General features: G+C 37.7%; 3 protein-coding genes across 5 annotated transcripts in view; 1 reads left to right on the forward strand and 2 right to left on the reverse strand.

Annotated features, from left to right (window-relative positions):
* Positions 1-41: 41 nt before the first annotated feature.
* Positions 42-10,221, reverse strand: LOC116716049 (protein NLRC5-like). The gene is made up of 5 exons (XM_032556794.1): positions 9,944-10,221; positions 6,064-6,496; positions 2,255-3,869; positions 1,995-2,107; positions 42-155 (listed from the first exon to the last, which is right to left on the reverse strand). The coding sequence occupies exons 2-5, from the start codon at positions 6,452-6,454 to the stop codon at positions 142-144; spliced, it is 2,133 nt and encodes a 710-aa protein (XP_032412685.1). The 5' UTR covers positions 6,455-6,496; positions 9,944-10,221; the 3' UTR covers positions 42-141.
* A 605-nt stretch (positions 10,222-10,826) lies between these two features.
* kynu (kynureninase) lies at positions 10,827-17,453 on the reverse strand. Its single transcript, XM_032556057.1, has 14 exons — positions 17,255-17,453; positions 16,721-16,909; positions 16,522-16,642; positions 16,368-16,450; positions 14,825-14,886; positions 14,676-14,747; positions 13,857-13,931; positions 13,632-13,778; positions 13,424-13,522; positions 13,272-13,345; positions 13,037-13,089; positions 12,561-12,646; positions 12,243-12,473; positions 10,827-11,072 (listed from the first exon to the last, which is right to left on the reverse strand). The coding sequence occupies exons 2-14, from the start codon at positions 16,887-16,889 to the stop codon at positions 10,950-10,952; spliced, it is 1,395 nt and encodes a 464-aa protein (XP_032411948.1). The 5' UTR covers positions 16,890-16,909; positions 17,255-17,453; the 3' UTR covers positions 10,827-10,949.
* A 5,399-nt stretch (positions 17,454-22,852) lies between these two features.
* The window catches only part of LOC116716234 (von Willebrand factor D and EGF domain-containing protein), a 32,586-nt gene continuing 30,440 nt past the window's right edge, over positions 22,853-24,998 (forward strand). For all 3 annotated transcript variants that reach the window (XM_032557148.1, XM_032557149.1, XM_032557150.1), the window contains exon 1: positions 22,853-23,103. In XM_032557148.1, coding sequence (XP_032413039.1) covers positions 23,016-23,103 — 88 coding nt within the window. In that variant the 5' untranslated portion in view covers positions 22,853-23,015. The remainder of the gene's footprint in view (positions 23,104-24,998) is intronic.

The following is a 24,998-nucleotide window of genomic DNA, read 5'->3' on the forward strand; positions in this document are numbered from 1 at the left end:
CACTATAATATAAAGGGAATGTTTTATATCTGCAGACTGATGCTAACATCTCCAGCATCTTCTCTCCTGTCTGCTGTTCTCTCTCTGCTGCTGCACAGAACAGATTCACTAACAACCTGGTTTGTTCATCAGGATCTGAGCTCAGAGGATCAAAGCTGGAACAACAAGAAGGAAACATTTAGTGATGATTTGATCTGAGCTGCATCAATACAACCACACACTACTGATGGACTCCATCTTGTCTGTCTTCTATGTGATGAAATTACATGTTCATCATCATGTTTGATCAGAGCAGCTGTTACTGACTCTCAACACAAACTCTCATCTTGTGCTTCAGATCTCTGAGTTATTATCATCTCTGAGATTTCAGGATTTGAGTTTTTTTTTTTTTTTTTTTTTTTTTCTCCGAAGAGTTTTTGCGGCGCTAGTGGCTCGTATTTTTTAGACAGTAGGCAGACAGGAAGGAGGGTGAGGAGAGGGGGGAAGACATGCGGTAAAGGTCGTCGGGACCGGGAGTCGAACCCGCGACGTCCGCGTCGAGGACTAAGGCCTCCAAACGTGGGGCGTGCTAACCCGCTGCGCCACCACAGCACGCCCCAGGATTTGAGTTTTTACCTAAAACATCTAAACTAACACCAAACATGAGAGAAATGACCAAAACTTCAGTTCATCTCATGAACAACAGGAGCGACACTTTCAGATGAGCCCCTGAACTCACCTGATTGATTCGCTGTTTAAGCTGGTTTCTTTCCCGTTTGCAAAGATGGCAGTTTCTCTCTAGACCATGAAACACCATCAACTACAGCCACTGTTCCACCAGCACTGCTTCCCATACAGGAACTACTAGAATTAAATCCTGAGGTTGTCTAATCCCTCACCTGTTCCTAATCGCATCACTGTTATGCTATTGAATACAACCACCATGGACTGATCAAAAACAAACCTAAAGTGGGTTTTTTTATATTTATAACTATGAGCATTTTAATGGTGTTTGGAGTCTATATATTTTTTTGTTGTATGGAGCCTTTGCCTGCCTTGAGAAGACAAGAAAAGAATTACAAACACCAGTTTTGTGAGCAAACCAAGTGGTGTTTCTCCCCCAATCAAAGTCATAAAAGGGCTGGTTTATCAGTAAAAGCATGAACTGCTGAAGAATCAAACCGCCATCAAACTTTGTCCCCACCCACTTACAATGGTCAGTTAGTTATTCAGCCAGGTGTGCCTCCCTCTCTCTGAATGTATTAACTGACTCTTGAGTTGATGAAGCTTTCATAGATCTAAACCCTTAATATGGAGACGGGTCAGGTGTTGTTACCACTAACGATCCAAACTGCTCCCTAAAAATGTTTTTTTTTTCCACCCCCTTTTTTTACATGAAAAAAGTTAACCTTGACCAGAGCACCTGACCTCAGGTTCCCCACCTTGCTAACACCCACAGTGCTCCATTTCACAGAGACTCACACCTTGAGACATCTAAACAAAACAGAGCACATCTTAACGTCACTGAGGACTAGATAGGATCATCAGTCAACGGCACTAACAGGAAATTGAATAGAAGTCTTGGAGACAGATCCATGGTACCTTGATCGTCTCAATAGTGATATTAATGGTTTAGTTAGTGACCTGTATCGCCCTGTCAGTGTGAATGCTTGTGATGACACTATATAACCCTGATACTTCCAAAACAACTGTCAGAACCGAAGAAGTCTATAAGATGACAGGTGAAATGTCTTCAAGATAACAGGATAAGTCAATTTCTCCTAATTTAAAATACTAAACATCTGCTTGGACTGCACCAGGGTTTCATAGCCCACTCCTAACATACAGAAATAATGTTTCTTACCTGAGATAATGTGTGTATGGCAGAGCCTGTAGCAGGGATTCACACAGACTCTGGTAGACATGACCTCTTTGGGTCCACTGGAGGCAGACATTGACCTTTGTAGCTGACCTCTGCATGACCTTCACAGCTCTATCAAACAGCAGCTTTTTACCTTCAACTGGAAGATACAGCTGGTTTCCACATCGATGCAATAATGTCATATATTCTGTCAGCCCTTCACTGAGAAAGACAACAGTCCACAACTGCTGAGGCAGAGGGTAAACCCTGTAGTTTAAAGAAAAACTCAGTCACTATACAAAAAAGTAATACAATATTAGCTTTGTGTTACAAAACTAATCTAGAATACATTTTGTAACAGTATATGTCCTTATCATGGGCAGTGAATATGAAACAAAACATGCTGAGTCATACCATTGAACATTTTCAATACATCCAAACAGATGTCTCATTCCTTGCTGAGACATCGTCACATCCTGAAGGTTCAGACTTATTTTCCTTTCCTTTGACTGAGTGACCACATAGGCCACAGCACAGCAGGAATAAGGGTCCAGATTCTCTCCTCTGAGGTCAAGATGGAAGTCCAGTTTGTCCAGAAAGGTAATACAGTTTTCAGAGCTCTGTGACTCGTATAAACATTGGCATAAGAACAGTATATCAACATCAAGTTCAGTGTCTTCATCTTTGGAGAAAAATGTGCCAATTATCTCTTTGAAGAACCATCCAGATGTTTCCTTGATCTCCTCAGCTGGAATCAAACAGCTCATCAAACGTGGACTCTTCTCATTCAACAAACGGCACATGAACGGGATCAGATGCTTCATGTGTTTCTTCTCCTCAGTGAGGCACTGCTGGAAAACATCCCTGACCTTATCAGGATTCTTCAAAAGCCACAGAGCTGCAAAAAACTCCTGCATGGTGTAATGGAGGAAAGCATAGAGAGTTTTGGTTTCAGTAGGAGGAACTTTTACATCAAGTGTTTTCAGGAAGGAAAGGACGCAGCTGTCTTCACAGGAAAGTTCTTCCAGGTTCACAGCTTTTCTTTCGGTTGCATTAAAAGCAGCTTCGGCCAGAGACAGGATTCCGTTTCTCTTGGTTTTGATGAACTGATTGAGATTCCTGATCCTGGTTTTGTTGCTGTTCATCTGAAGACCAAATCGAACAATATTGATGTATATTTCAGTCACAGTTCTGGGCTGCAGAGAGTCTTCTGATGAAAAGCTGGCAGCCACCATCAGTGCATACATTGGAACATGACAAAGAGTCAACAGCTCCACGTTACTCAGGACCTTCCTGTGAGCTTCACCCAGAGTTGAAGACAAATATGTCTTTATTGTTTCTTCACTGAAGCCTTTCACCTCCACTCTGAGCCAGTCTTCAGGACAAAGGTATTCCTCATCTTCTGGTCTGCAGGTAATGATGATTTTAGCATCAGGTAAGAAATCTTTGTCTATAAGTTTCTCCACAACCGATGTAGAGAAATCAGTGACTCCATCCAAAATTACTGTAACATTATCAGAGTTGCTCTTTATGTCATGTAAGACTTCATCTTTGCCCTCATCTGGTTCACTGCATGCAGTGAAAAGAAGATCCTCCAAACTCGTGATTGGGGGGATGTTGGTTAATTTCCTCATATCAAAGAAAAACATGTAATCCAGCTCCTTATTGTCTCTTTCTGACCACAGTCTCAATATTTCATGACTCAGCGCCGTCTTTCCAATTCCAGGTTTCCCGACCAGGAGGATGTTTTTATCTGTTTTCAGCAGGTCACTGGGGGAGATTTCTGCTTTATTCTCTGGAATATAAGTCCTTAACTTTTTAGGACGGGACTTCTTGCTTTTATTGTTTTTAAATTTCTTTATTTTGGATGGAGAAATCTTTCCTTGGATATCAAATACAAGTGCACTGTAAAACACATCAGGCTTCTTGTCTTCTCCAAAAAGATCTTTACTTGTCCTCCAGAAATTCTCTGATAATTTTTTTGCTTTTGATTTTAACTTCTTCTGATAATTGCAGCATGGCCTTGGACCTGAGATAAAAGTAACAACAGGTTAATAAATTAAAATAATTTGGGAATTATTCAGTAGTACTATTCCCTTGCAAGAGACACATTATATATAAGCACATAAAAACGTCACAAGATTGATGCATGACTTGATAAAAACCACAAATATACTGGATGGTTTTATACATTCTGGCAGTTGCCGATTTGGTGTCCAAAAATACTAACATATGTATCACTGCGGTGACTAATCGATTGACTAATAATTAAGTGATCAAAAGGTTGGTGATTTGACATTTGGAACATTATATAAAACAATACTTTCTAATAACTTTTTTTACTGTGAGCTATCTGGACACATGCCAAACTGAAAGCTAATCTTAACAACAAAACTGTTGTAGAAAAATCTTAGTCTTTAAGCATTCATATTTAAACTGGACTGCCAAATGAACTATGAATGCTTGTTTTAAAAGCAACTATAAACATGTGGATGTTTAGTCTAGATTTAAAGGCACAGTGTTGGGTCTATTTTAGTTGCCATCCTGCACGGAATCAACCAGAGACATAAGTTACTCTTCTGCAGAAGAGGGGAAAGAAGCCAGACACGGAGAACCGCAGTCAACCAATTGTCTGGAATCAACTCCACCGGTTCTCACCTCTCAGCTGCTTTTTATTATCATAACAAGGAAAAGAGGGTTGGGTTTCTTCACAGTCACCCAGATAGTTTCGTCAGAGAATTCTGCTTCAGGATGTTCTAGGACGCTCTTACAAGGAACAAAACTGCCTGTCTCTGACAGGCAGTTTGATAAAATCATAAGAGTGTGCAGCGTTTCTAATCTTCAAGCAAACATCCAAAGAACAGTTAAAAATGTATCATTAAAAGGAAAAGGGTCTCAAAAGAAAAATAATATGAAAACATAACCTTTCAGTTAAATTCATAATTTAAATGAACTTAGATACTAATTTTTCCAACATTCCCTACTGATTTTTATATTATTTACAGAGTCTAACACAAACATCAGGAACACATTCCTTGCTGGCGCATTTTCAATGCATCCTTCACACCGTTAGACATGGGAATCTTCATCGGAGATGGAGGCAACAAGTTGGTACTGATACATAACATTTCCAACACACTGTATTTCAGCAGCTTTGCAGTTTTCTGGAAGTTTGTTCCAGATTTGTGAGCATAGAAGCTGAATGCTGTTTCTCCATGTTTGGTTCTGGGGATGCAGAGCAGATCTAGAACCAGAAGACCTGAGAGGTCTGGAACGTTGGTACAACAACAGAAGATCTTTAATATATTGAGTGCTATGCCCTTCAGTGATATATAAACTAACAACAGTACTTTAAAGTCTATCGTCTGAGCTACAGGCTGCCAGTGTAGGGAGTTTAGAACTGGGATGATGTACCATATATTCCTGGTTCTTCAGGTGATAGAAGGCCGACTTTGTAACTGTCTTTCTGTGGCTCTGAAGATTGAGGTCAGAGTCCATCACTACTCCCAGGTTTCGGGCCTGACCACTGGTTTTTAGTTGTAATAACTCTTGCTCGTTCTTCTTTAGATCCAAAGATAATAACTTCAGTTTTGTTTCTGTTCAGCTGGAGAAAGTTTTGGCACATCAACGCATTTATCTGTTCTAGGCATTTTTTCAGTGATTGGATGGGCTCTGAGTCTCCTGGTGACATTGTAATGTAGAGCTGTGTATCATCTGCACAGTTATGGTAGCTGATCATATTTCCTGTTATAACCTACTCTAGGGGAGAATATAGATATTGAATAAGAGGGGTCCTAGGATTGAGCCCTGGGGCCCTTAGGGGATGGAGGATTAAAAGTTATCAAAATATTAAGCTTATGTGAATATTAAAGGGGTGGTACCTTCTTCCCAAAAATTTAAACTAGTATAACTTTTAAAAGCTGAATTACACACGTGTAGTGAATGATCCTTTTGATGTTCCCAACAACTTTATGTAGTCAGACCCTCTTGACGTAATCAACATGATCTTGTGTCAGAAAACAGATAACAAGTTGCTCTCACACGCTTCCAAGCACAGAGATTTTCACCTAAGGCTGCAAAATCAGTTCCAAAACATTTGGCTCTAAATGAAACATCTATTAAAACCTAAAAAAAATAAAACCCTTTTACTCCCAGTTTGATACATCAATTGCAGTTTTGATGCTTTCTGACGTGTTGTGCTACTTATTTGTAGTTTTAATTACCTCGTATGTAGTTTTGCTGCATTTCTGGATCTTCTTTGAAAGGAAAGCAGCTGATCCAGTGGTGCAGGTCAAACTTTGTAGCCTCAGTTGAAGCTTCATGACTGTTCTTGAAAAGAGGAGTTGGTCTCTCTAAGGTTCTCCTCCTCGTCTGGTCAATAATCCTTAGAAACCTGTAGCAGGCTGCTTTACCTTTTCTAATGACTGAGTCCAGTAATGCTCTGGTTCTGTCATAGTCATCTTTCTCTGCCTTTATCTTGCTGACCTCTTCATCAATGAGAACTTTTTGCTGATACAAGTTCTCAAGAATCACTGAGAGACTCTTTAATTCTCCAACAAGGTGAGGTCTGGCATTCTCAACATATTCCAAGGCTGACTGTGACGTGCAAGCCATAACTTCAGAGGTTTGTTTTCAGAAAAACCCAACTTCACTGATCTGAAAAAATAAAAAACAGTTTAAAGAGGTTTTTAGTTAAGGCAGCATACATGAACACAAACAGCACATTCATTATGTTTAAGGTCCCCATAAACTAGTCTGCTCCTTTGAAAGCTACTGAAACAACAAAGTGAACATTTCTTGTAGTTCATCCCACAATAGAATAGAATAGAATTCAACTTTATTGTCATTGCACTGTCACAAGTACAAGCAATGAGATGCATCTATCCAGAAGTGCTCTACGAGATATAAATATTTATTTACAGATGTACAAGACTATGTATGTATGGACTCTAAGGGATATAGATATTGTGTATAAATATAAATATGGGAGCTATATGCACAGATAATATCAATCAATCAATCAATCAATCAAATTTTATTTGTATAGCACATTTCAGCAGCAAGACATTTCAAAGTGCTTTACATCATTACAAACACAGAAACACAATGCAATATAGAATCAATAATCAAAACACAGCATTAAGTCAAGTTCCATCCATAAATTTGTAATTGATTACATTTCAAATACAATTCTAAACAGGTGGGTTTTTAGTTGAGATTTAAAAGAAGTCAGTGTTTCAGCTGTTTTACAGTTTTCTGGAAGTTTGTTCCAAATTTGTGGTGCATAGATGCTGAAAGCTGCTTCTCCTCGTTTGGTTCTGGTTCTGGGGATGCAGAGCAGACCAGAACCGGAAGACCTGAGAGGTCTGGAAGGTTGATACAACAACAGCAGATCTTTAATGTATTGTGGTGCTAAGCCGTTCAGTGATTTATAAACTAACAACAGTATTTTAAAGTCTATTCTTTGAGCTACAGGGAGCCAGTGGAGGGACTTTAAAACTGGTGTTATAATATAAATCTGTATAATACAGATTATACAGAATATACAAGAATGTTAGGGAATGGATTATATATGTATATAATATAATACAAGAAAACAATAAGTAAACAACATTCCTAATTTGGTTATATGTATTTAACCCTCCTGTTATGTTGCGGTTAAAACTAACCTGTTTTAAAGTTTAAAATAAAAGAACCTTTTCAGTTCCCGTGGAAAAACTCCACCCACACTGAGTGACACTCAGCAGAAGTGGAGGAAAACATAAAAACTCTCTGTATGACTCATTTATCTTGATTTTAATCAGTGGGTCAATTTGATCCTGAACAGTATGTGTGTCTCAAGTTCATTTATAAAGATCATCCATTGGAAAAAAAAAATCTAAATGTAATATTAAAATGTTGTACCAAAGATTAATTTCAAGGAAATTATTGTTTTTTTGTGTTTAGGGTTTTTTTTCAGTGGACATAAAAAATTTAAATTCCATTTTTATGTCCAAATGAGTAAATGAGCAGGTTGTCGTTATTGATCCTTAATTTCTGATAAATAAAAAACATCATTGCACAAATATTGATTGAAATGGTTAGTACTGGAGTTAGTAAGCAGATACAAAAATGTTTTGGAGGAATTTTTTGGTTTCTGACACTATTGCATGATTAAACACTCCCAGGGTCAAATTGACCCAGGAACATTTTTGCTGTACCTCAGAAACAAACATAATAGGAGGGTTAATTATATTTTTCTATTTTTTAAAAATAATCACTTAATGTAAACTAGTAACATTCCCCAAAAACTCTAATATTGGCATTACATTAAATGAAATTCTGTTTTTATCAAACACCACTGACTTAAAGCATATTATACATAAATAAAACATATTAAAGCATATAAATACACATAGAATTTACAAACACTACAGTCACAAAAAATATTTACATTTAAAGATACAAAGTCTGAATATTTCCAAAAGATAATTTTGAAAATGTCCATGTATGAGTGTGTGTGTATGGTTGTAGATATAGTGTAAGAACACAAGAGTTTTAAGTCCGAGTATCCATTACATCTGATATAGCTGACTCAAAATTCAATCAAATGTAAAAACGTCCTCAGTCATTTTGAAACATATTTTAAAAGACAAATAACTCTCCTGTATTGGTTTTCCTTTAATATTTGCCAACAAGAAAATCCAAACCAACCGAAACACACATTTCAGATATCTACAATTAAATTACGACTAGTTATAAAGTAAATTCAAGATATCTCAATTTTAATTTTGACTAATCATAATTCTAACTAAAGATATCTTTATAATCTTTATCTTTATAATGACAACACAATTCAAAATATCTTAATGTGGATAGCAGACATGCAGTTTTGACTAGTGAAAACTAAATTATAGATATCTTAAAAGCAAAAAATGACTAGACAAAACTAAATTAAAGATATCTTAAATTGTAATTTTGAGTAGTCAGAATTCCTTTTAAGATATCTCTGAATTAATTAGAGATATCTTGAATTACATAGCTTTTCTATTTAAGATATATCTTGAATATGTATTCTGTATAGTGAAAACGTCCCTGACTAAAGTGGCAACTTGAAATTTTAATAAAACAATAAAAAATAGAAAAAACTTTAAAAGATGTTTGAAAATGCACAATTTTCATGTTGAAAATGCTTTGACAAAGGCAATTTTAGCTTTTCAAAGCTGTTTTTAAGTGAATTTGGTTTGTCGGAAATAAATAAACAGGAAATTCTTTGCAGATTTGAGAAGCAGTCTTATAGTTGATGAGGTTTTGCATTCTCCACATATCCAACATTGCTGAGCTCTTCCTACTTTGTGGCATTTACTGACAATTTTGTGCAGGAAACATAAAATTCTGCAGGCAACTGTTTGGACAGAACAAAGGGGCTTCCGCGCTATTCTTAATTCAGATATCTAAAATTGTAATATTCACTGGTCATAATTAAGTTCAAGATATCTTAAATTGTAAATACGGATGTGTCCCGTCAATTGACGGATCCAGTGTCGTAATTTGAGACATCTTGAAAGGAATTTTGACTCGTCAAAATGTAATTGAAGATATCTTGAATTATTATTCTTACTAGTCAGAATGTAAATGCAGACATCTTGAATTACCTATTCCGGATAGTCAAAATGTAGTTTTGTCTAGTCAAGATGCATTTTTAGATGTCTAGAATGTAATTACGGATAGTCAGACGAAACCAAATTTATGTTAAAACGGCTTGCCATATTCACACGGGGTTGAAATGGCAGTTAAACAAGCCGTGACGTGTCAAAACACGGAAACACGATTTATTTTACTAGAACTGTTTCAGGTTTATTTCACCTAACGAAAGGAAAACAAATTCAAAATAAACATCTACTTCTCATCGCAGGCTGTCATTCATTAGTAAATAAGCAGAACCACTTATACAGATATCTCCTGAAAAACTACTTCTACACTCAGTCCGACAAGCCTTTAAACTTCCGTGTAACTTAAAGAACTATCACAAGTTAAAATAGCTTCTTCTAAGGAGGAAGTCTAAACACTGCACCTCAACACATGAGCAAACTGAAATCCATTAAAAATAGCTTCAAATCTTACCTCTATGTTATTTGCAATAACAACAAAAGACTCATTGTTCCGCAGTTCCTCGTTGAAATACGGACTGTCGTTAATCTAGGTCCGTGGACCTACAGGCGTGTTTCTTCGTTTGGAACAAAAAAACTAAAGAATTTAGCTTTTCCGTGTAATGAACCAAAATTAAAAATTGGATAACAAACCAAACCGTGATCGGATTTCCAATTTCTCACACTAAATGAAAGTGAAACTGTTAAAGAAAATCCCTCTCGTGGATGGACGGATCAGGAAGTAATTAAAGTTTAGAACAGCATTTTTCAAAATTAAGCTTCAGGTTAATGGTAAAAAGAATCAAGGTAAAATATTAGTTAATGCTAATGGATAAAATAATGAAATGAATACTTTTATCTATCAAATCTGAGCAAGAGGAAAACTTAGTGACGTTAACTAGTCAGTCTAATAAATGGCTAACAGCTACTCAAAGTCAGGCGAATGGTACATTTAATTTGTCATGCTAGTGAATAATTATTCAGAGTAAGGTAGATAGTTTCAGCAACAACTATGTACTGCTAGTCAGGGTAATGACTAATCAGTCTGGCTTCTTGATTGGTCGAAATCAAGGTGGCTCCCAACAGGTAAGCTAACATGGTGGTACTAGTGACTGATAAAAGTCCAGCAAAAAGCTCACAGTCAGACTCATAGCTACTTCATATCCAGCCTACTATTAATTATACTCAAGCTAATGGTTCAGTTTTTGTATATAAATGTAAAGAAATGAGATTCACCTCAATATAAGACGTACATGTTTAAACATGTTTAAGCAGGAGAGAAACTGAACCTGTGTCCCTCCTATCAGCCAGTGATTCTCTTTTGTACTCATTGATTGACCAATCGGAGCAGACTCAGGTGTTTTATAATTTGTTTAATGACATTTTCATCCGTCATTGACAAGATGGTTGCATATCGACAGGACGTTGCAGCACACAGGGCTTGATGAGGTTGCTGAAGTTGTTTTCTTCTCATTGTGGGTCTAGCCGCTGCTGCTGGCAGCCAGAGCTTTTCCCAGTGTTTCGATGAAGCGATGAACGTCCCTGAAGGAGTTATAGAGCGGCACCGGAGCCACTCGCAGCACGCTGGGCTCCCTCATGTCACACTGCAACAGGAAAAATTTAGCTTCAGATTTTAAAAACTAAGAGGAATTTATCTTATTTTTATCTGTTTACTGCACAGTAAACAGGATTTAAATTTACAGTAATATGAATATATAAAGGTTTATGTAATCTTTCAAATAAAACAGGCATGTGTATTAATACAAAAAACAATTATGTACACAGTGACATGTTAAAAATACTAATTATGCTAAGTTTCACATATTCATTACTTCAAATGTCTCAGAAATCTAAGAAACTAATATTTCCAATCTCTTAAGTTTATTTTTTATGATAAATCAATCTACTCAGGAAGTACGATGCATGCTACAGCCATTGTAGATAGAAAAAAAGGAGTAAATTTCTGCCAATAAATTGAATTTTGGAAATTTTCTAGAAAAATGCTAGGAAATTTCTTATGAAAATTTATTTTAATTAACCTCAGAAATTTTCTTAAACAAACAACAACACTGAAATTTTTTGAGTTTGAAAAGTCAAAACATTTGCAGATAAAAAGCTCAAATTTTGAGATTAATCTGAAAATCATTCCAGAAAACCTTACTTTTAACCTTTCTTTGGTCTATAATGGCCCTAATACGCTGTTGTTAGAGTAGCAATAGTTCATAATATTGTTCTCATACAAGCAAATAACCACTAGAGTGAAGTAGAACTACACCTATAAGTATCTTACCCCCCCAAAAAGTTATTCCAGTAACTGTAACCAGTACAATCCAACTCTGAACATGGACAACAAAATTACCATCTATTCTTGTTAACAAGCTTAACATGATCTATTGGCATGGACTAATTAATCAATCATTTAGTTAACATCCAGCAGCATAACTCAACTTACTCTGTTTGGTAATAAACTGCAAAGTTCTTTCCCTACTGCTGATCTGCTGCCATGTTTCTAACACGCCGGCGTGTCGCTCTGCACAGCAGCTTGTCTCCGTCGCTGACCGCTGGTGTAAAACTGGCAGGAGAATCTTAGCGCTCATGTTGTGTTTAAAGGCAGCTCGGAAAAACACGTTACGACACGTTAGCAACGGATTAAACAGTTGTAATGGCTGGAAAAAGAGCAGGAGCCCCTACTGTATGAAACTGAGATAGGAATAATAGAAAGATGGCCACTCTGAGGTAAAAACAAACAAATAGCGTCCAGGCGAGGTGCTTACAGCGACTCCTCTCTTCTCCAGCTCCTGGAAGACTCTCCGGATCGGGATGGAGAAGGAGAGAGACAGCTGGCAGCCTCTCTGCTGGGGGTCAGAGGGCGTGAGGATTCGGACGTAGGCTTTGTGAGGCTGGGCCGGGTCCTCTGTGTAGAACTCCTTCATCAGGTACTCCAGGTACCCGGTCAGGAGTACAGACTTTCTCCGCAGCGACTGCATGCTCGCCATGTTAAACAGCTGGAACATTTTATAGGCGACTTTAAAAACAACTAGTTTTTCTCTCAAGACATGAATCTATGAAATAAGTCTTGTAAAGTTTATTACTTCTAAGCTGGCCTGTAGAGGGCAGACAAGAAGAATGGGTTGATTTGAGAGCCTGAAGCCGCTCACTCCAGGCTGCAGCTCCATCACTGGGAGCAGAAAACAGTAGAAACGTACATGTAACACAATACTGATGGAAGAGGATTAGGGCCACAGAAAAATAATAAGTATTCTGACTTTAGCCTCAGAAACTTAAACAAATCTGAATTCAGAGATTAAACTCACAAACCTGAAATTAAAAGTAAAATCAGAGAAAAAAAGTCTAATTTTTTAGTTTAAAGTCAGTATAGTTTTTTTCCTGAGGCCCTAATTATCTTCAGTACAACTATTTTATAGCCTGAATAGCAATTTTTATTGAATGAAATAGGATTTTCCTCCCACATTCATCAACACTTTATGAAATACCAAAAATGGCCACAAGATGGGAGCAAAAAGCCACATTTTATATAAACTCTCATTAGATAAAGTGGAAAGTTTACCATTGGTCATCCTAAAGCGAGTTGCCAGGTCATGACCCCACCATCCTAACAGCCTGAAGGAGACACAAATTAAACAATTAAAGTGACAGGCCCCCTTTTATTCTAATTGGCCAATGGGGTAATAAGCAGCTTAAACTTAATTTGTACTTTAAAGTTTGGTTGTTTAACACAAAAATCAACTTCTGGGATAAATGAAACAGAAATGTGTTTGTTTTAAAACAGTTGTGTTACTCACGCCGGTTTGATGGTGTCTTTATGTTTTTCGTGAATGAACGCCCCGGCGAGGCCGCCAGCACCTGAGTTCAGATACTGTAGAGCAACAACACAATCATCATTAACAGTTTCCTTTCTTACATTTCTGTCTGATTCAGGTTCTCTTCAGCAGACCTTATAAGAGCACCAGCAGGCAAAGTCAACATCCCACTCATGCAGCTTCAGATCTGCGTTTCCCACTGCATGGGCGCAGTCAAACCCAACAAAACAGCCCTGATGACACACAACATATCAGTGAGTTAACTTTTGATTTCATACCTCTAATATCCAAATTAAATGTGATGGGAACTTTTTTTTATCTTCCTGATGGGTTTCCTGCTACCTTTTTGTGGCCAGCCTTCGTGATGGCGTGCATGTCAAACAGCTGACCGGTGTAGTACTGAACCCCGGGCAACATCACCATGGCGATGACGTCGCCTTCTTTCTCGATGACGTCCAGGATGTCCTCAGTTCTCAGGGTGTCTTCACCCTGAAGACAGAGAAAAAGATCACATTTAGACTCGGGTCTAAATCGATAGGATGCTGGTGTGAGGTGTTGTGGACGCACTGGTCTGGGAGACAGCATCAGCATGCTGCTCTCGGGTGGAAATCCTCGCAGGCGGATCTGAGACTCGATGGCGTACTGAGAACAGGAGAAACATTTCACCATGAAGCATCAGCACCATGAAAGTCCAGCTAAAAAAAACTACAATGGTGTATTAGGGCCATTGTAGATAGAAAAATGAACATTTCTGCCAAAAATATTGACATTTTTAGATTAATTACATTTCTTAGCTCTAAAACTAAAAAGATTTAGAAGAAAAAAAAGAAGCTACGAGTTGGTTTGTAGAAGAAATTTTGAAATTAATCTCAGAAAGTTTCTACAGAATTTTTTTAATTTTTCTAAAAATGACCAAGAAAAATACTCAGTCATGCCACAAACATCCAACAACTTTTTATTCAAACATACTTGGGCACAAACATCTATTATCTTCAGCTAATCACAGCAAAGTTTTTACAAGAAAATTCTCATTTTTGTTGAGGGAAATTAACTAAAACATTTTATAGAGAAACAAAAAAGAAAACAATTTTCTGATCAAGTTAAATACCTATAAACATTAACGCAAAATATCATACTAATATTACTCCTTTAATTTATTGTTGGCCAGGCAAAGTAAAAAAAATCACAATAATATCAGTTTTGTGTCTTTGACCGGAGAGAAAATCTCATTTTGGTCACTGAAGACTTTCAACTTGGGCAATTTCTACACCACTGTGTTACCTGCTGTCAACTGCTCATTACTGTAGTTTGTTTGGGGATTTTTATTGTATTTGATTTAATGTAACAGGACAGAAGCTAACAAAGGAGGGTTACAGACATACTCACATGATCCGAAGGGAAGGCTTTGCTCTCCAGAAGGATTTTGTATCTAGTTGGAGTCGGTTTGTAGAAGGACAGCTGCAGAGTGACACCATCAGATGACTCAATTTTTCCACTGAACCCTTTACTTTAGACACATTTCTGCAAGGCGTTACCATTAGGAGATGCAGATTGACCGTCAGGCCGTTCATCAGCGCTACTTCCCCACTTTTAGCTCCTGGTATGAAACAAAACCTTCTTATTAGTTCAAGTTGGTAAGCTTAGATAATCAAGGTGCTGTCAGCACATTCAATGTTGTAAACATTTAGAAAGGTCTGGGTAAATCTACTGGTTTAAACTGATCTGGTCAGTCAGTGAGTTCAGGGTCAGTCTGGTCATTGACCTTGAGACCGGAGGCACAGATGTAACTAACAAAACTTGCCTGAAGCTTCACAGCTTAATGTGCAGAAGACGCAGCTTTAGATCACTTTGAAGTCAGTGCTGCTCTTTGGAAGTTATCCAGAATTCATTGTTGTCTGAAATTTGGCCAAGATGTTTGTGGAACTAAACACAAACATCCTTACTTTCACACTAAACCTAAACGTGTCTTTAAGAACTTTGGGAAAAGGAACATAAAAAAAGACAAAATATATTTTGTAATGATTGAGAAAGGGAAACGTTTTTACAAGATCTTCTTCCTGCTCCCTTTTCACTCATGTTGAGTTATTGTTGTAAGAGTTTGTGTTTGTACATTGACTGAATTTGTTCAATCGAATGAATGAACTTATTGATTGATTGAAATTGTTTCTTCCTTCATTGTACTTTCTGAAAAAACCCAACACTAAATATTTCTACCAAACGTCCTGACATTCTTAGATCTGCCTCCCTCACCTTCTTCAAATCTCATAAACTGGTGTCAAATGTTTTTACTGGACACATTTTCTCTCATGCTGCTAATAAAAAGTTTCCAGAACCCATCATCAATATTCTTAATGCAAAAGCAGCACAAACTAAAACATTTTTTGCACATACCAAAATGATTAACAACAAATTTGCTTGATTTTGTAAGAGTGACCTCTGATGACCTGCATGACCTGTTGACCTTCAAACTTTCAGTTATATCTGCAAAGCAAAAGTTAACCAGCACAAATGTAGCCGAGTTCATTGATGTCAGATGGTTGACCTTCCATGACCTCTGGTAACATTTATTAATAGATTTAAAATTTTTGTTGCACAAACTTTTGACACCAATTTTATTCAATTTGAAGGTCATCAACCAAAATTTAAAGATACTGTAAAACTCCAACTTTATTCAACTAAAACTTCATAAAACATTTGTGTAAATTGGCGCTTTAAAATTTATCCAGATAAATGTCATAAATACTGCAAAAGTTAGTAAAAATGCCAAACCGGCAAACAAACATTTAGCTCTGATATTAGCGGATTGCGTGTCCCAGTCACTGATGGTAGTCATTTTATAAGCTAGTGTATTTTTGTTTTATCTGGATACTTTATAAGTACATTTGAAGTTCAAGGACAGTAAAGTAAAGGAAATGCAATGGTTGTATTAAGGATAACACTTTGCTTTTCCTCCCAATAATATTTATTTCTTTTTACTGAAGGTGGTCACTTTAAATTGTTGTTCTGTGTTTCCATCTTCATTTCTTCCTAACTTGTTTCAGTGTATTTGGAGGTTTTTTGTAATTTCTCTGAACTCACCAACAATATTGGCCATGAGGTCTTCTATATTGTTTTCCGCCCAGGCCCAAGGCCTGGAGCCGACAGTGTGACCATGAATAGCTCTGTTTAAAGGACAGCAAGAGAATGTGAATAAAATACTTTACTAACAAAGCTAATAATGAAACAAACTAACATCTTAGCCCAGTTGTCCAGCTCCTCCTCCAGATATTTCCGTGCATTTTTGGGTTGCAGACCCAACGAGTTTCCACACAGGTAGATGCATTCTTGGCTCCCGTCCACCAGAGAGAGATCAGCTGCAGAGAGTCAAACTGAATCATCACCACAGTCCACCTTCAGGCCAGCACATCTCTACTGAAATATTTTCTACTCACTGGGAGGCAAATCTGCGATTTTGGGCACCAGGAAGTTTTCTCTGAGGTGCCGCACTTTGTCGTGTTTGTCAAAATAATCGGCTACTTTCTCTGAAGTTGGACTGCAGTCCAGCAAGGCGGACACTCGTTTCACCGCCGCTGTGGGACTGAGGTCAAAAATGTCGTCCATTGGTGAGGGAGCAGAAAACCCTAAGAGGTGAACCAAGAGAAGCAGTGGGTGATGTGACCTGATGCATTAAAAGATTTCAACATCACTGCAAATATAATTAAATCTTACTAATTGTGTTGAGGTGTCTTAAGATAACAATAACAAGAGACTTTTGAGCAACATAATATAATAATTATTATTGATGAAAATAGTTCTAGTTCCAGTTTATAAATGCATAAACTGCTCGTTTCTTTGCTTCTGTAAGATCTTGTGTTATCAATTTTTATCTACATTAAGTTTTTCTTATTTTTCTCTTATTTCCCTGAATGCTGCAACACAAATCAAGTTTTCTGTCTGCACTCTTTAAAGAGAAAGTTGTAACTCACTGCGGCTCGGTGGGTTATAGACGACTTTCCTTTCTGCTGGCAGGACAGAGGCTGACTGAACCCTCGGAGACGCTCTTTAACCTCTCTGTGTTCACTCTCAGGTTAATCATTGCATCAATGAACTGACCTCCAGCTCCAGATAGCAGCTAACCACTTCAACAAAACGCCTGGATCACATTTTAGCCCCGTAACTGATACTTATGAAGAAGCTGCTTCCTGTTTCATGTGGTTTCAGTTTTGAGTGTGAAATTTGAAGAGAACAGGGTGAACTTCCTCATAAAGAGCCAATCATTGCAGCTGCTGTTGCAGAAACGGCCAGTAGTTTCACCGGATCTCAGCCAGACAGCAGGGATTTGTTCCCATTTACAAACTGGGAAAGCTGGTCTTTATGAAGCTTAAGGCACAAAGGGACAAACAAAACTGCATTCATGAGGCTGGACACATTATTTTCATCCAGTTTTCTTTTTAATCTGGGTAGGATTAATTTAATAAAATCAGTATTCATCAAAATTTAAATGTGCAACTAATAAACACCAGTAAAATTCTCTTGAAAGAAGTTTAGCCCTTCTCCACCAGAGGGCAGAAGAGGATATTCAAATTGTCTTCACTAATACTTTAAAGGGGCAGTTTTATGTTTTAACATAAATAAATAAGTATGTTGCCTTCAGTTGTTATAAACATAATCTGTATCAAATCGTCACCATCCTACAATAATATCCTACATCATGTTTTGGCAATAAAGAAACAAAAATCACTTAGCAAAAAGACTATCAAAGGATTAATGTTTTGGTCAGTAACTCAGTACTTCAATAGTCTTTTAACCCAATGTTTTTACTCTTACATGAGTCATTTCTTGGTTGGATACTTTCTACTTTTACTAAAGTAAAAATATGTTGAAGTAGTGCTACTCTTACTTGAGTACCATTTTTGGCTGCTCTACCCACCTCTGCACCAACCAGGTACGTAAGAGTTCACAAAAAACTCAAAGAGGAGTTCACAGAAGTTCCCTGAAGCAGCTGGCCGGTCAACCAGCAGGAATCTTCAGTGTGTCGTCCATCGGTCTGGCTCACCATCACATCCAAACGTCAGTTCAAGGGCTTCAACAAATAAAACAACAAAAAACTCTAAACTTTGGAGTTCAAACAACAGAAATTAACTAAAATCCAAAGTTTCAATGTAATTTATTACCGTTTTTACTGATGTCTTGCTATAGCACTCAACCTTCTACAACGGAGGCAAAGTAAATTAAAATATAACTAAATTTTATGTTTTGAAATGTTTCTATAATACCCTATACATTTGACTGGACTGACAACAAAACACTAATTTAACAAAAGAAAAAATCCCATAATTTATATATAATTTCATGTATAAAATATAAAACGATTAATAAGTCATTGAGCTATTAGGAGTAATAAATAGTCATTAAATATTCAAAGAAATCGTAAAGTAAATGACCTTCCTGCTCAAATTAAATGCTTAAACACAATATACACAAAAAAGTCAGAAAGAAATCTAAAAAACTTTTTCTGGCATTTCAGTTTAGTCTGATTTCACTTCAGAAAGGGAGCAAAAAATCGTTTTATGTGTATGAAAATATCTGGTTTCAACTGTAAATAACACTTTTCAAATTTAATCAAATATTAGACTACAATTATATTACAAAACCGTGACGTTTGAATATCAAGCAATTTTCAAGCATTTTCCAGGTAAGTTTAAAACTTTTCCAGCACATCTTATTGTCACGCAGTCCATATTTTATATAATTAGCCTTATGAACACCTTTAAACTACATAACATCATGAATTAAACATTAAATATTTTCCTAAACAATCCAACTGGGTTTTAACCGACTTGTTTAACCGTTATAAGAAAGTGTCAACCAGCAGGTGGTTAATTTAACTAGTTACTTTAGCTAACTAACCTAGTCGCATCTTTTGTTATCACGTATTCCAACTGTTAAAACAGCTAGCAGTTAGCTTAGCTGAGGTAAGCTAAGGTTTACCGCCATTTTTGTAACCGTCAAAAATGTCGGTTACATTTTTGGGTTAAAATATAACCGACACTTTTCCACCGTCGCCATTAGCTTCACTCACCGGAGTTTCCAGAGTAAGCGACACTTTTCAACCTCCGTCAACATCCGCAGTTCTTTAACGATGTTACACCATCCAACATTCATTTTTTACACACTGTAAAATTTTATTTTTTCTTTCGTTATCCCTTAATTTTGTCCGCGAGCTCTCTGTTGCTGATCTCAGACGTTGCTCTCTCTTCACGCACGTACGCGCAAGCCGACGGTGAAGCGTGCCCCCTACTGGCGCTACCGAGAAACACAACAGTTTTAATTAAATGTTTTTAGTGACCATACTCTGTTAATGTTTGGGTTACATTCATACATACCCGTCAAGTCTACCGTAATACCGTATTTTACCGCGCTATTTCCCGTCGTGATCCCCTATTAGTATTTTGCAGTAAATTTCCCGTATTATACCATTACTTGCCACTGGTTGGGTCAGTCTGCAGATGGAAACGGCTCCTGGCTCTGGGATCGGACCAGGAGCAGCCCAGACACAGACTGGAGACAGACAATGTTCCTGCTTTGAACTAGAAAGATAAATGGAAACACAGGTTTCCCCCAGTGTTTTTTCAGACTGGCGTGTCAACCTGCTATATTTCCCCCCCACCAGGCTGTGGGTTGTTATTAATTGGGGATTTTTCAGTAATGATGGATGAAGCTTAAGGTTTATAGTTGAGGCATTGAACTGACTGAGGGTTTTTTGAAAAGTGGAGATTTCTGTCCAGTCTTTAAAGGGTTGGATCTGTCCTGTCCTGTTGCCGCCTTCCCGTACTGTTGTTGCTGAGAGTAGCAGTGGAAAGCTTAAAAAGTTTACCGTATTCCCAAATCCAAACGTTGGCAGGTATGTACTAATTTAGATTAAGTAATAGCGAATAAAATTTTAGTTTTTACTTTGTGTTTGAACTCCAAAGTTTGATCCTGGAAAAGTTTGAAAACTGACCTTAAAATGCTTCAAGTCCAATGTAACGTTTGATTAACCTTACAAAGTGTTATTTACAGTTGAAACCAGATATTTCCATACACCAAATAAAGATTTGTTTTTCTTAAAGTCTCAAGTTAAATCAGACTGAATCTTTCTTGTTTTAGGTCAGTTATAATCACCAAACTTATTTCTGTTTGCTGAATGCCAGAGAAAACGTTTTAGATCATTTTTTTCTAACTTTCTTTGTATATTGTGTTGAAGCATTTAATTTGCATTTAAATAATGATTATTTACTATTCCTAATGGCTCAATCACACACTGTCTTATATGTTTAAGTTTAAGTTGGGATTTTTTAAATTAAATTTGTTAGAATGTCGAGTACTACAAGACATTATGAGTCATAAATGATACTGAAACTGTTTTAACTCCAAAGTTTGGTGCTTAAAGTTTGAAAACTTGCCTAGAAAATGGTCGAAGTGTCTTGAGCCTCAGACTAACACGCCTGCCTCCTGCTGCATTCGTCTTCTTTTGCTTCCATAAGCAGGAGGACATGTTGTGACTCAGACTGCAGGAACAATGTGGCTGCAAGATGTTTGCGGCTCCCCAGCAGCTGACATGCCGCTCGCTCTTGTTCCTGCAGTAAAACGAGGATGTGGGACATCTGGAAGCAGTCAGGAGGAAACAACCGACGTTTCTCTGGACGCTGAAGTCAAACCAGGAGGTAGAAAACGTTCTTTCTGCTGACTTCTGAAGATTCAAGGGACAAGAGAATAAAATGTAATTAAATTATAATGATTTGTCCACTAAGAAGCTTTTCTTTGCAGCAAATGTGTTTTAGAAAAGCAAACTGCAGCATAAACGCAGACGTCACATCATTTAAAACATCTCATAAAGGAATTATGAAAAGAACCTTTATTTTTGACTTTACATATATTTTTACATTTTCATGAATGCCTTTTATTCTGCAAAATGCTGAGTCTGCAGTTTGTTACTGATAAAACCAGAAGCTCAGCTTTATCAATGTGAGAATTTTCAAATTAAAGCTTGAGATACCCCGATTATTAAACTTATAGATAAAATCTGTTTCCAAGCTGATTTTTGCTGATAAAGTGAGGCGCTAATAGATGTAGCATGTCTTTAAAAATCAGATTTATGAGCTTATTTTATATATTTATATAAAACATGCTAATTATACCATTTGAAACAGAAGTAAAGGAAGGGTTATTCTGGAACTGTTTGTCATAATGTGAATTATTTTCATGAAAATCAGCAGAATTATTCCATTTTCTTGTTGTTTTTAGAGTTTGCAGGTTGTTTCTCACGGATCTCTCAGAGGAACGGCGAGTCCAGCACACCTGCTGCTCCACTCCGGTCTTTTATTTAGTGGAAAGGTATGTGTTTTCTCTCCTCTCTGTGGCCTCCAGCACCTGATATTTACCCCGGTCAGGAGGCTAACCCACCCCCAACCCTCCTGCAGGGACATCGGCTCAGTCACAAACCGCCTCCAATCACATGAGATGACTTCCTGTTGTTTAAGAGTTTTACTGAATGGAAAACCCAACGTATACAAAGGAACAAGAAACTAAACAACAGCAAATTCAATTTTATCCTCATGTTTCTGCAAAGCCGTTCAGCAGCCAGGCAGAACCAACGGACCGATCCGGACTGGATGAGGAACAGTCACAGAACCGTTTATGTAGTTTAGTCAGACAGCTTTTTGAAAAAAAGACTCGATAAATATGGACTATTTGAAATGTTGTCACATTTTTAAAGGACCACCATTTTATTTATTCTTTAGAATTTAAAATAAACATCAAATTTAGCTAAAAATGTGGATGGAAAATAAACCTGCGTTTGGTTAAAAACAAAAAAGAATAAAAGAATACATTTTACATAGAATAAAGTTAAGAGCCTTTGTGGAAGGTCCAAAGAGCCACTTAAATCAGAAAAGAGTTTAAAAGTTAGTTCTACATCACATTAGAGTTAATATTTATTTAAAATGATAAGATTTGTTAGTTTTTTTAAAAGTTGAGTGGACAGATTAAAAATCACTCTTTAGGTTGTGAAGTTTGCAGACCCTTTGCTTGTTACCAAATCTTTTTAAATTAGATTCTGATACAAATGTCTCAGTAAACGGTACCAGTTGGGTCGGCCCCCTGCTGTTCCTTTTTATTCTTTTGTATCGGCTCACCAGGTCCATCTTTCTGTTAACTGTTTTGGGATTTTGTTTTTGTTTTTTTTATACGGGGATTGAAGGTATTTAACTCTATCTTTGTCTTTACAGAAAATCAAAAGCAGCTGAACCAAAGGGGAAATTTCTAGAGTTTTTAAATAAAACGAATATTTTAACCCTCACTCTGTGTTCACAAATATACTATGCATTACTTTGTTCCCCTTTCATATAAAATCTGACCAGAACAATTAAATAGTGTGTTCATAATGTGATGCAAAGTTTTAGGGGGTGTGAATGTTATGGGAGGTGATTCTAAGCAGCTGGAAACGCAGCGAGAGCCTCATGTTTACACAAACTGAACCTGGGAGGAGAACGACCCAGAGAATCTCCAAAGACCCTCCTCCAGCAACAAGCGCTGTCCTGCCTCCTCTTCCTCCTCCTTCATCTCCCAGCCAGTCTCCTGAGAGCCGGACGCAGAGTTTAGTCTCTCATCCTCTAATTAACAGAGACTCTTGTGCCATTTTTGCAACCTCTCCCCCTCAGCTTCCAATGGGCCAGAGAGACTGATCCAGCTGTTTGCGCTGCACACATGGATTGTTGCACCTTTGCTGCGGTTCTGGGATGTTTACGCATCGTCCTGCTCTGGGCTCTGCAACTAGGAGCGCTGGCGCAACACGGTAGGTGCAGCAGAAGGAACCGATGCATGCATGCAGCCTCACAGATCCGATCCAGAACCTGATAGCACCGAGAATTAGGAGCAGAACAGGCTTGCTGTTGAGCTGCTGTCAAAAGGTTAAAACTCTGGGCCTGCAGGGCGTCTGAGAGCAGATCAAAGCTGATTATAGGAGACTTTAGAGGGCCTTGGGTCATAAAATGAGACACTGAGGGGCAACAACACCAAACATGTGGAGAGCACAGCAGGATGAGTTGGAGTAACAATAACTGTCCATGAAGCTCAGACAAGCAGGACTGCAGCCGGATGTTTAGGACTCATCAGCTCACTAGCAGCTTGTCTGATAAAAATGTAAATACTTTACTGACTGTCCAGTAGATTATCAGTTATTCCAGCTCCAGCTGCTGTGGTTCTCTTCCTCACTGCATTCAATCAAACCAACCAAATCCTGTGAGCAACCTGTTCCCCTCCTCGCCTGTGGGGGCGCTGCACCAAGAACCACGCAAGGAAACGATATTAAAACCTCTGAGCGCAACTTCCTTCATCAAATGTAAACAAAAATAGTGTGGCATCAGATTTTACTAGTTGTTTCTGGTAAAAGACTACAAGCCATTTCTCCTGCTAGCGCTAGACTAGCGCGCTTGTTTTGGTTGTTTTTACCCAGAATGCCATGCGCTGTAGTCCACTTTCTGTTTTTGTTGTGGTCTCAGGGCCGCTTGGCGTTCACATCTCCGTTTGAACCGTTCCAGAATTCACTTCAACCGAACAGAGAGAGTTTTAGGACCAGAGTTCATTTTTTAACTCCAGTCTGCCACCAACATGGTGGTGGAGCAATTCTTTGGAGCTCACCAACAACAGATATTTGATTTTTTTATCTTTATTAAGTATTTTATTTTTCCTGCACAACACAGACTAGGACTGAGTGATGTAGATAAAATTGCACATAAAAAAAAAGGATTTCACCGTTTTTCAGAGCTACATTGACGCTGCAAATGCAACGTCTATCTGATTTCTTCAAACAATCTGATTTGTGCCACTTGCAGTCAGAATGCTCGTCACATTTTATCTGACTTTTCATGTGTCATAAATCTGCACCAGAATAAGCCAGACGCTGTAAATCAGGACATAAACAATGGCTGAAGCTAGCAATGCCCACACTTTCATTTTTCCTCATCTTTCTTTGTCTTTTTCTGATTTTGTGATCATACTATTAGCTCCAGCTGCTCAACATCTTTAAAAGTTCGTCGTAGGAACAATGTAGTTCTTCAAAATCAGAAGTGAGAATCAAGAACTGTTGTGTGAATGTAGCCAGAGAGAAATGTTTTGGGTGAATAGATTTCCACTTTCTTGTTCAAATATGTTTTCTTTGAAAAGGATCTGGAAGGTTAATTTGAAAACAGTCGCTTCATTCATGCAATCTGTTCAGCTTTAGTTCAAATCCCTGGAGATTTATGGTCCCATTTACTGTGACAAACTGAAAGAAGGTGGTTTAGATTGTGTTATGATTCAACACAAACCACAGTAGACACAGAATGGTGCAGGTAAATAATCTTACTCCAAATATTCACATTTTATTCTTGCATTTTGTGTAAAATCAACTTTTTGAGCTTTATATCATGTTATCTTATTCCCTCATTAAATCATACTTGCAGTGTTGCTTTGATTCTTTCAGAATATTTAAAATAAAATAAGCTCGTTTATGTATCAGCTGATCTCCAGATGGTCCAAAAAAGTTGACTGTTTTTTCCTCTCAGCCCTAATCCTGTTTCTCTCCACCTATTCATCAGTTCTATAAACGTTCTAATCCAGGGGTTTAGCCAGCCGCTGCAGTCTGGCCGACCATCATCCTCCCTGTTTGGATGACCTCTGACCTCGCGCCTCTTCAGAGGAGCTCCCAGA

This window comes from Xiphophorus hellerii, chromosome 24 (genome assembly GCF_003331165.1).
Source record: "Xiphophorus hellerii strain 12219 chromosome 24, Xiphophorus_hellerii-4.1, whole genome shotgun sequence".
Taxonomy (NCBI): domain Eukaryota; kingdom Metazoa; phylum Chordata; class Actinopteri; order Cyprinodontiformes; family Poeciliidae; genus Xiphophorus; species Xiphophorus hellerii.

Coding starts and splice junctions, on each gene's coding strand:
- LOC116716049 (XM_032556794.1), bottom strand. CDS start 6,454: ATGGCTTGCACGTCACAGTCAGCCTTGGAATATGTTGAGAATGCCAGA. Junction 3,870..6,063: donor GCAGCAAAACTACATACGAG/GTAATTAAAACT, acceptor CTTTTATCTCAG/GTCCAAGGCCATGCTGCAAT. Junction 2,108..2,254: donor TGTATTGAAAATGTTCAATG/GTATGACTCAGC, acceptor TTTAAACTACAG/GGTTTACCCTCTGCCTCAGC.
- kynu (XM_032556057.1), bottom strand. CDS start 16,889: ATGGACGACATTTTTGACCTCAGTCCCACAGCGGCGGTGAAACGAGTG. Junction 13,523..13,631: donor CGAAGGCTGGCCACAAAAAG/GTAGCAGGAAAC, acceptor GTGTGTCATCAG/GGCTGTTTTGTTGGGTTTGA. Junction 12,647..13,036: donor TCGCTTTAGGATGACCAATG/GTAAACTTTCCA, acceptor TTCTGCTCCCAG/TGATGGAGCTGCAGCCTGGA.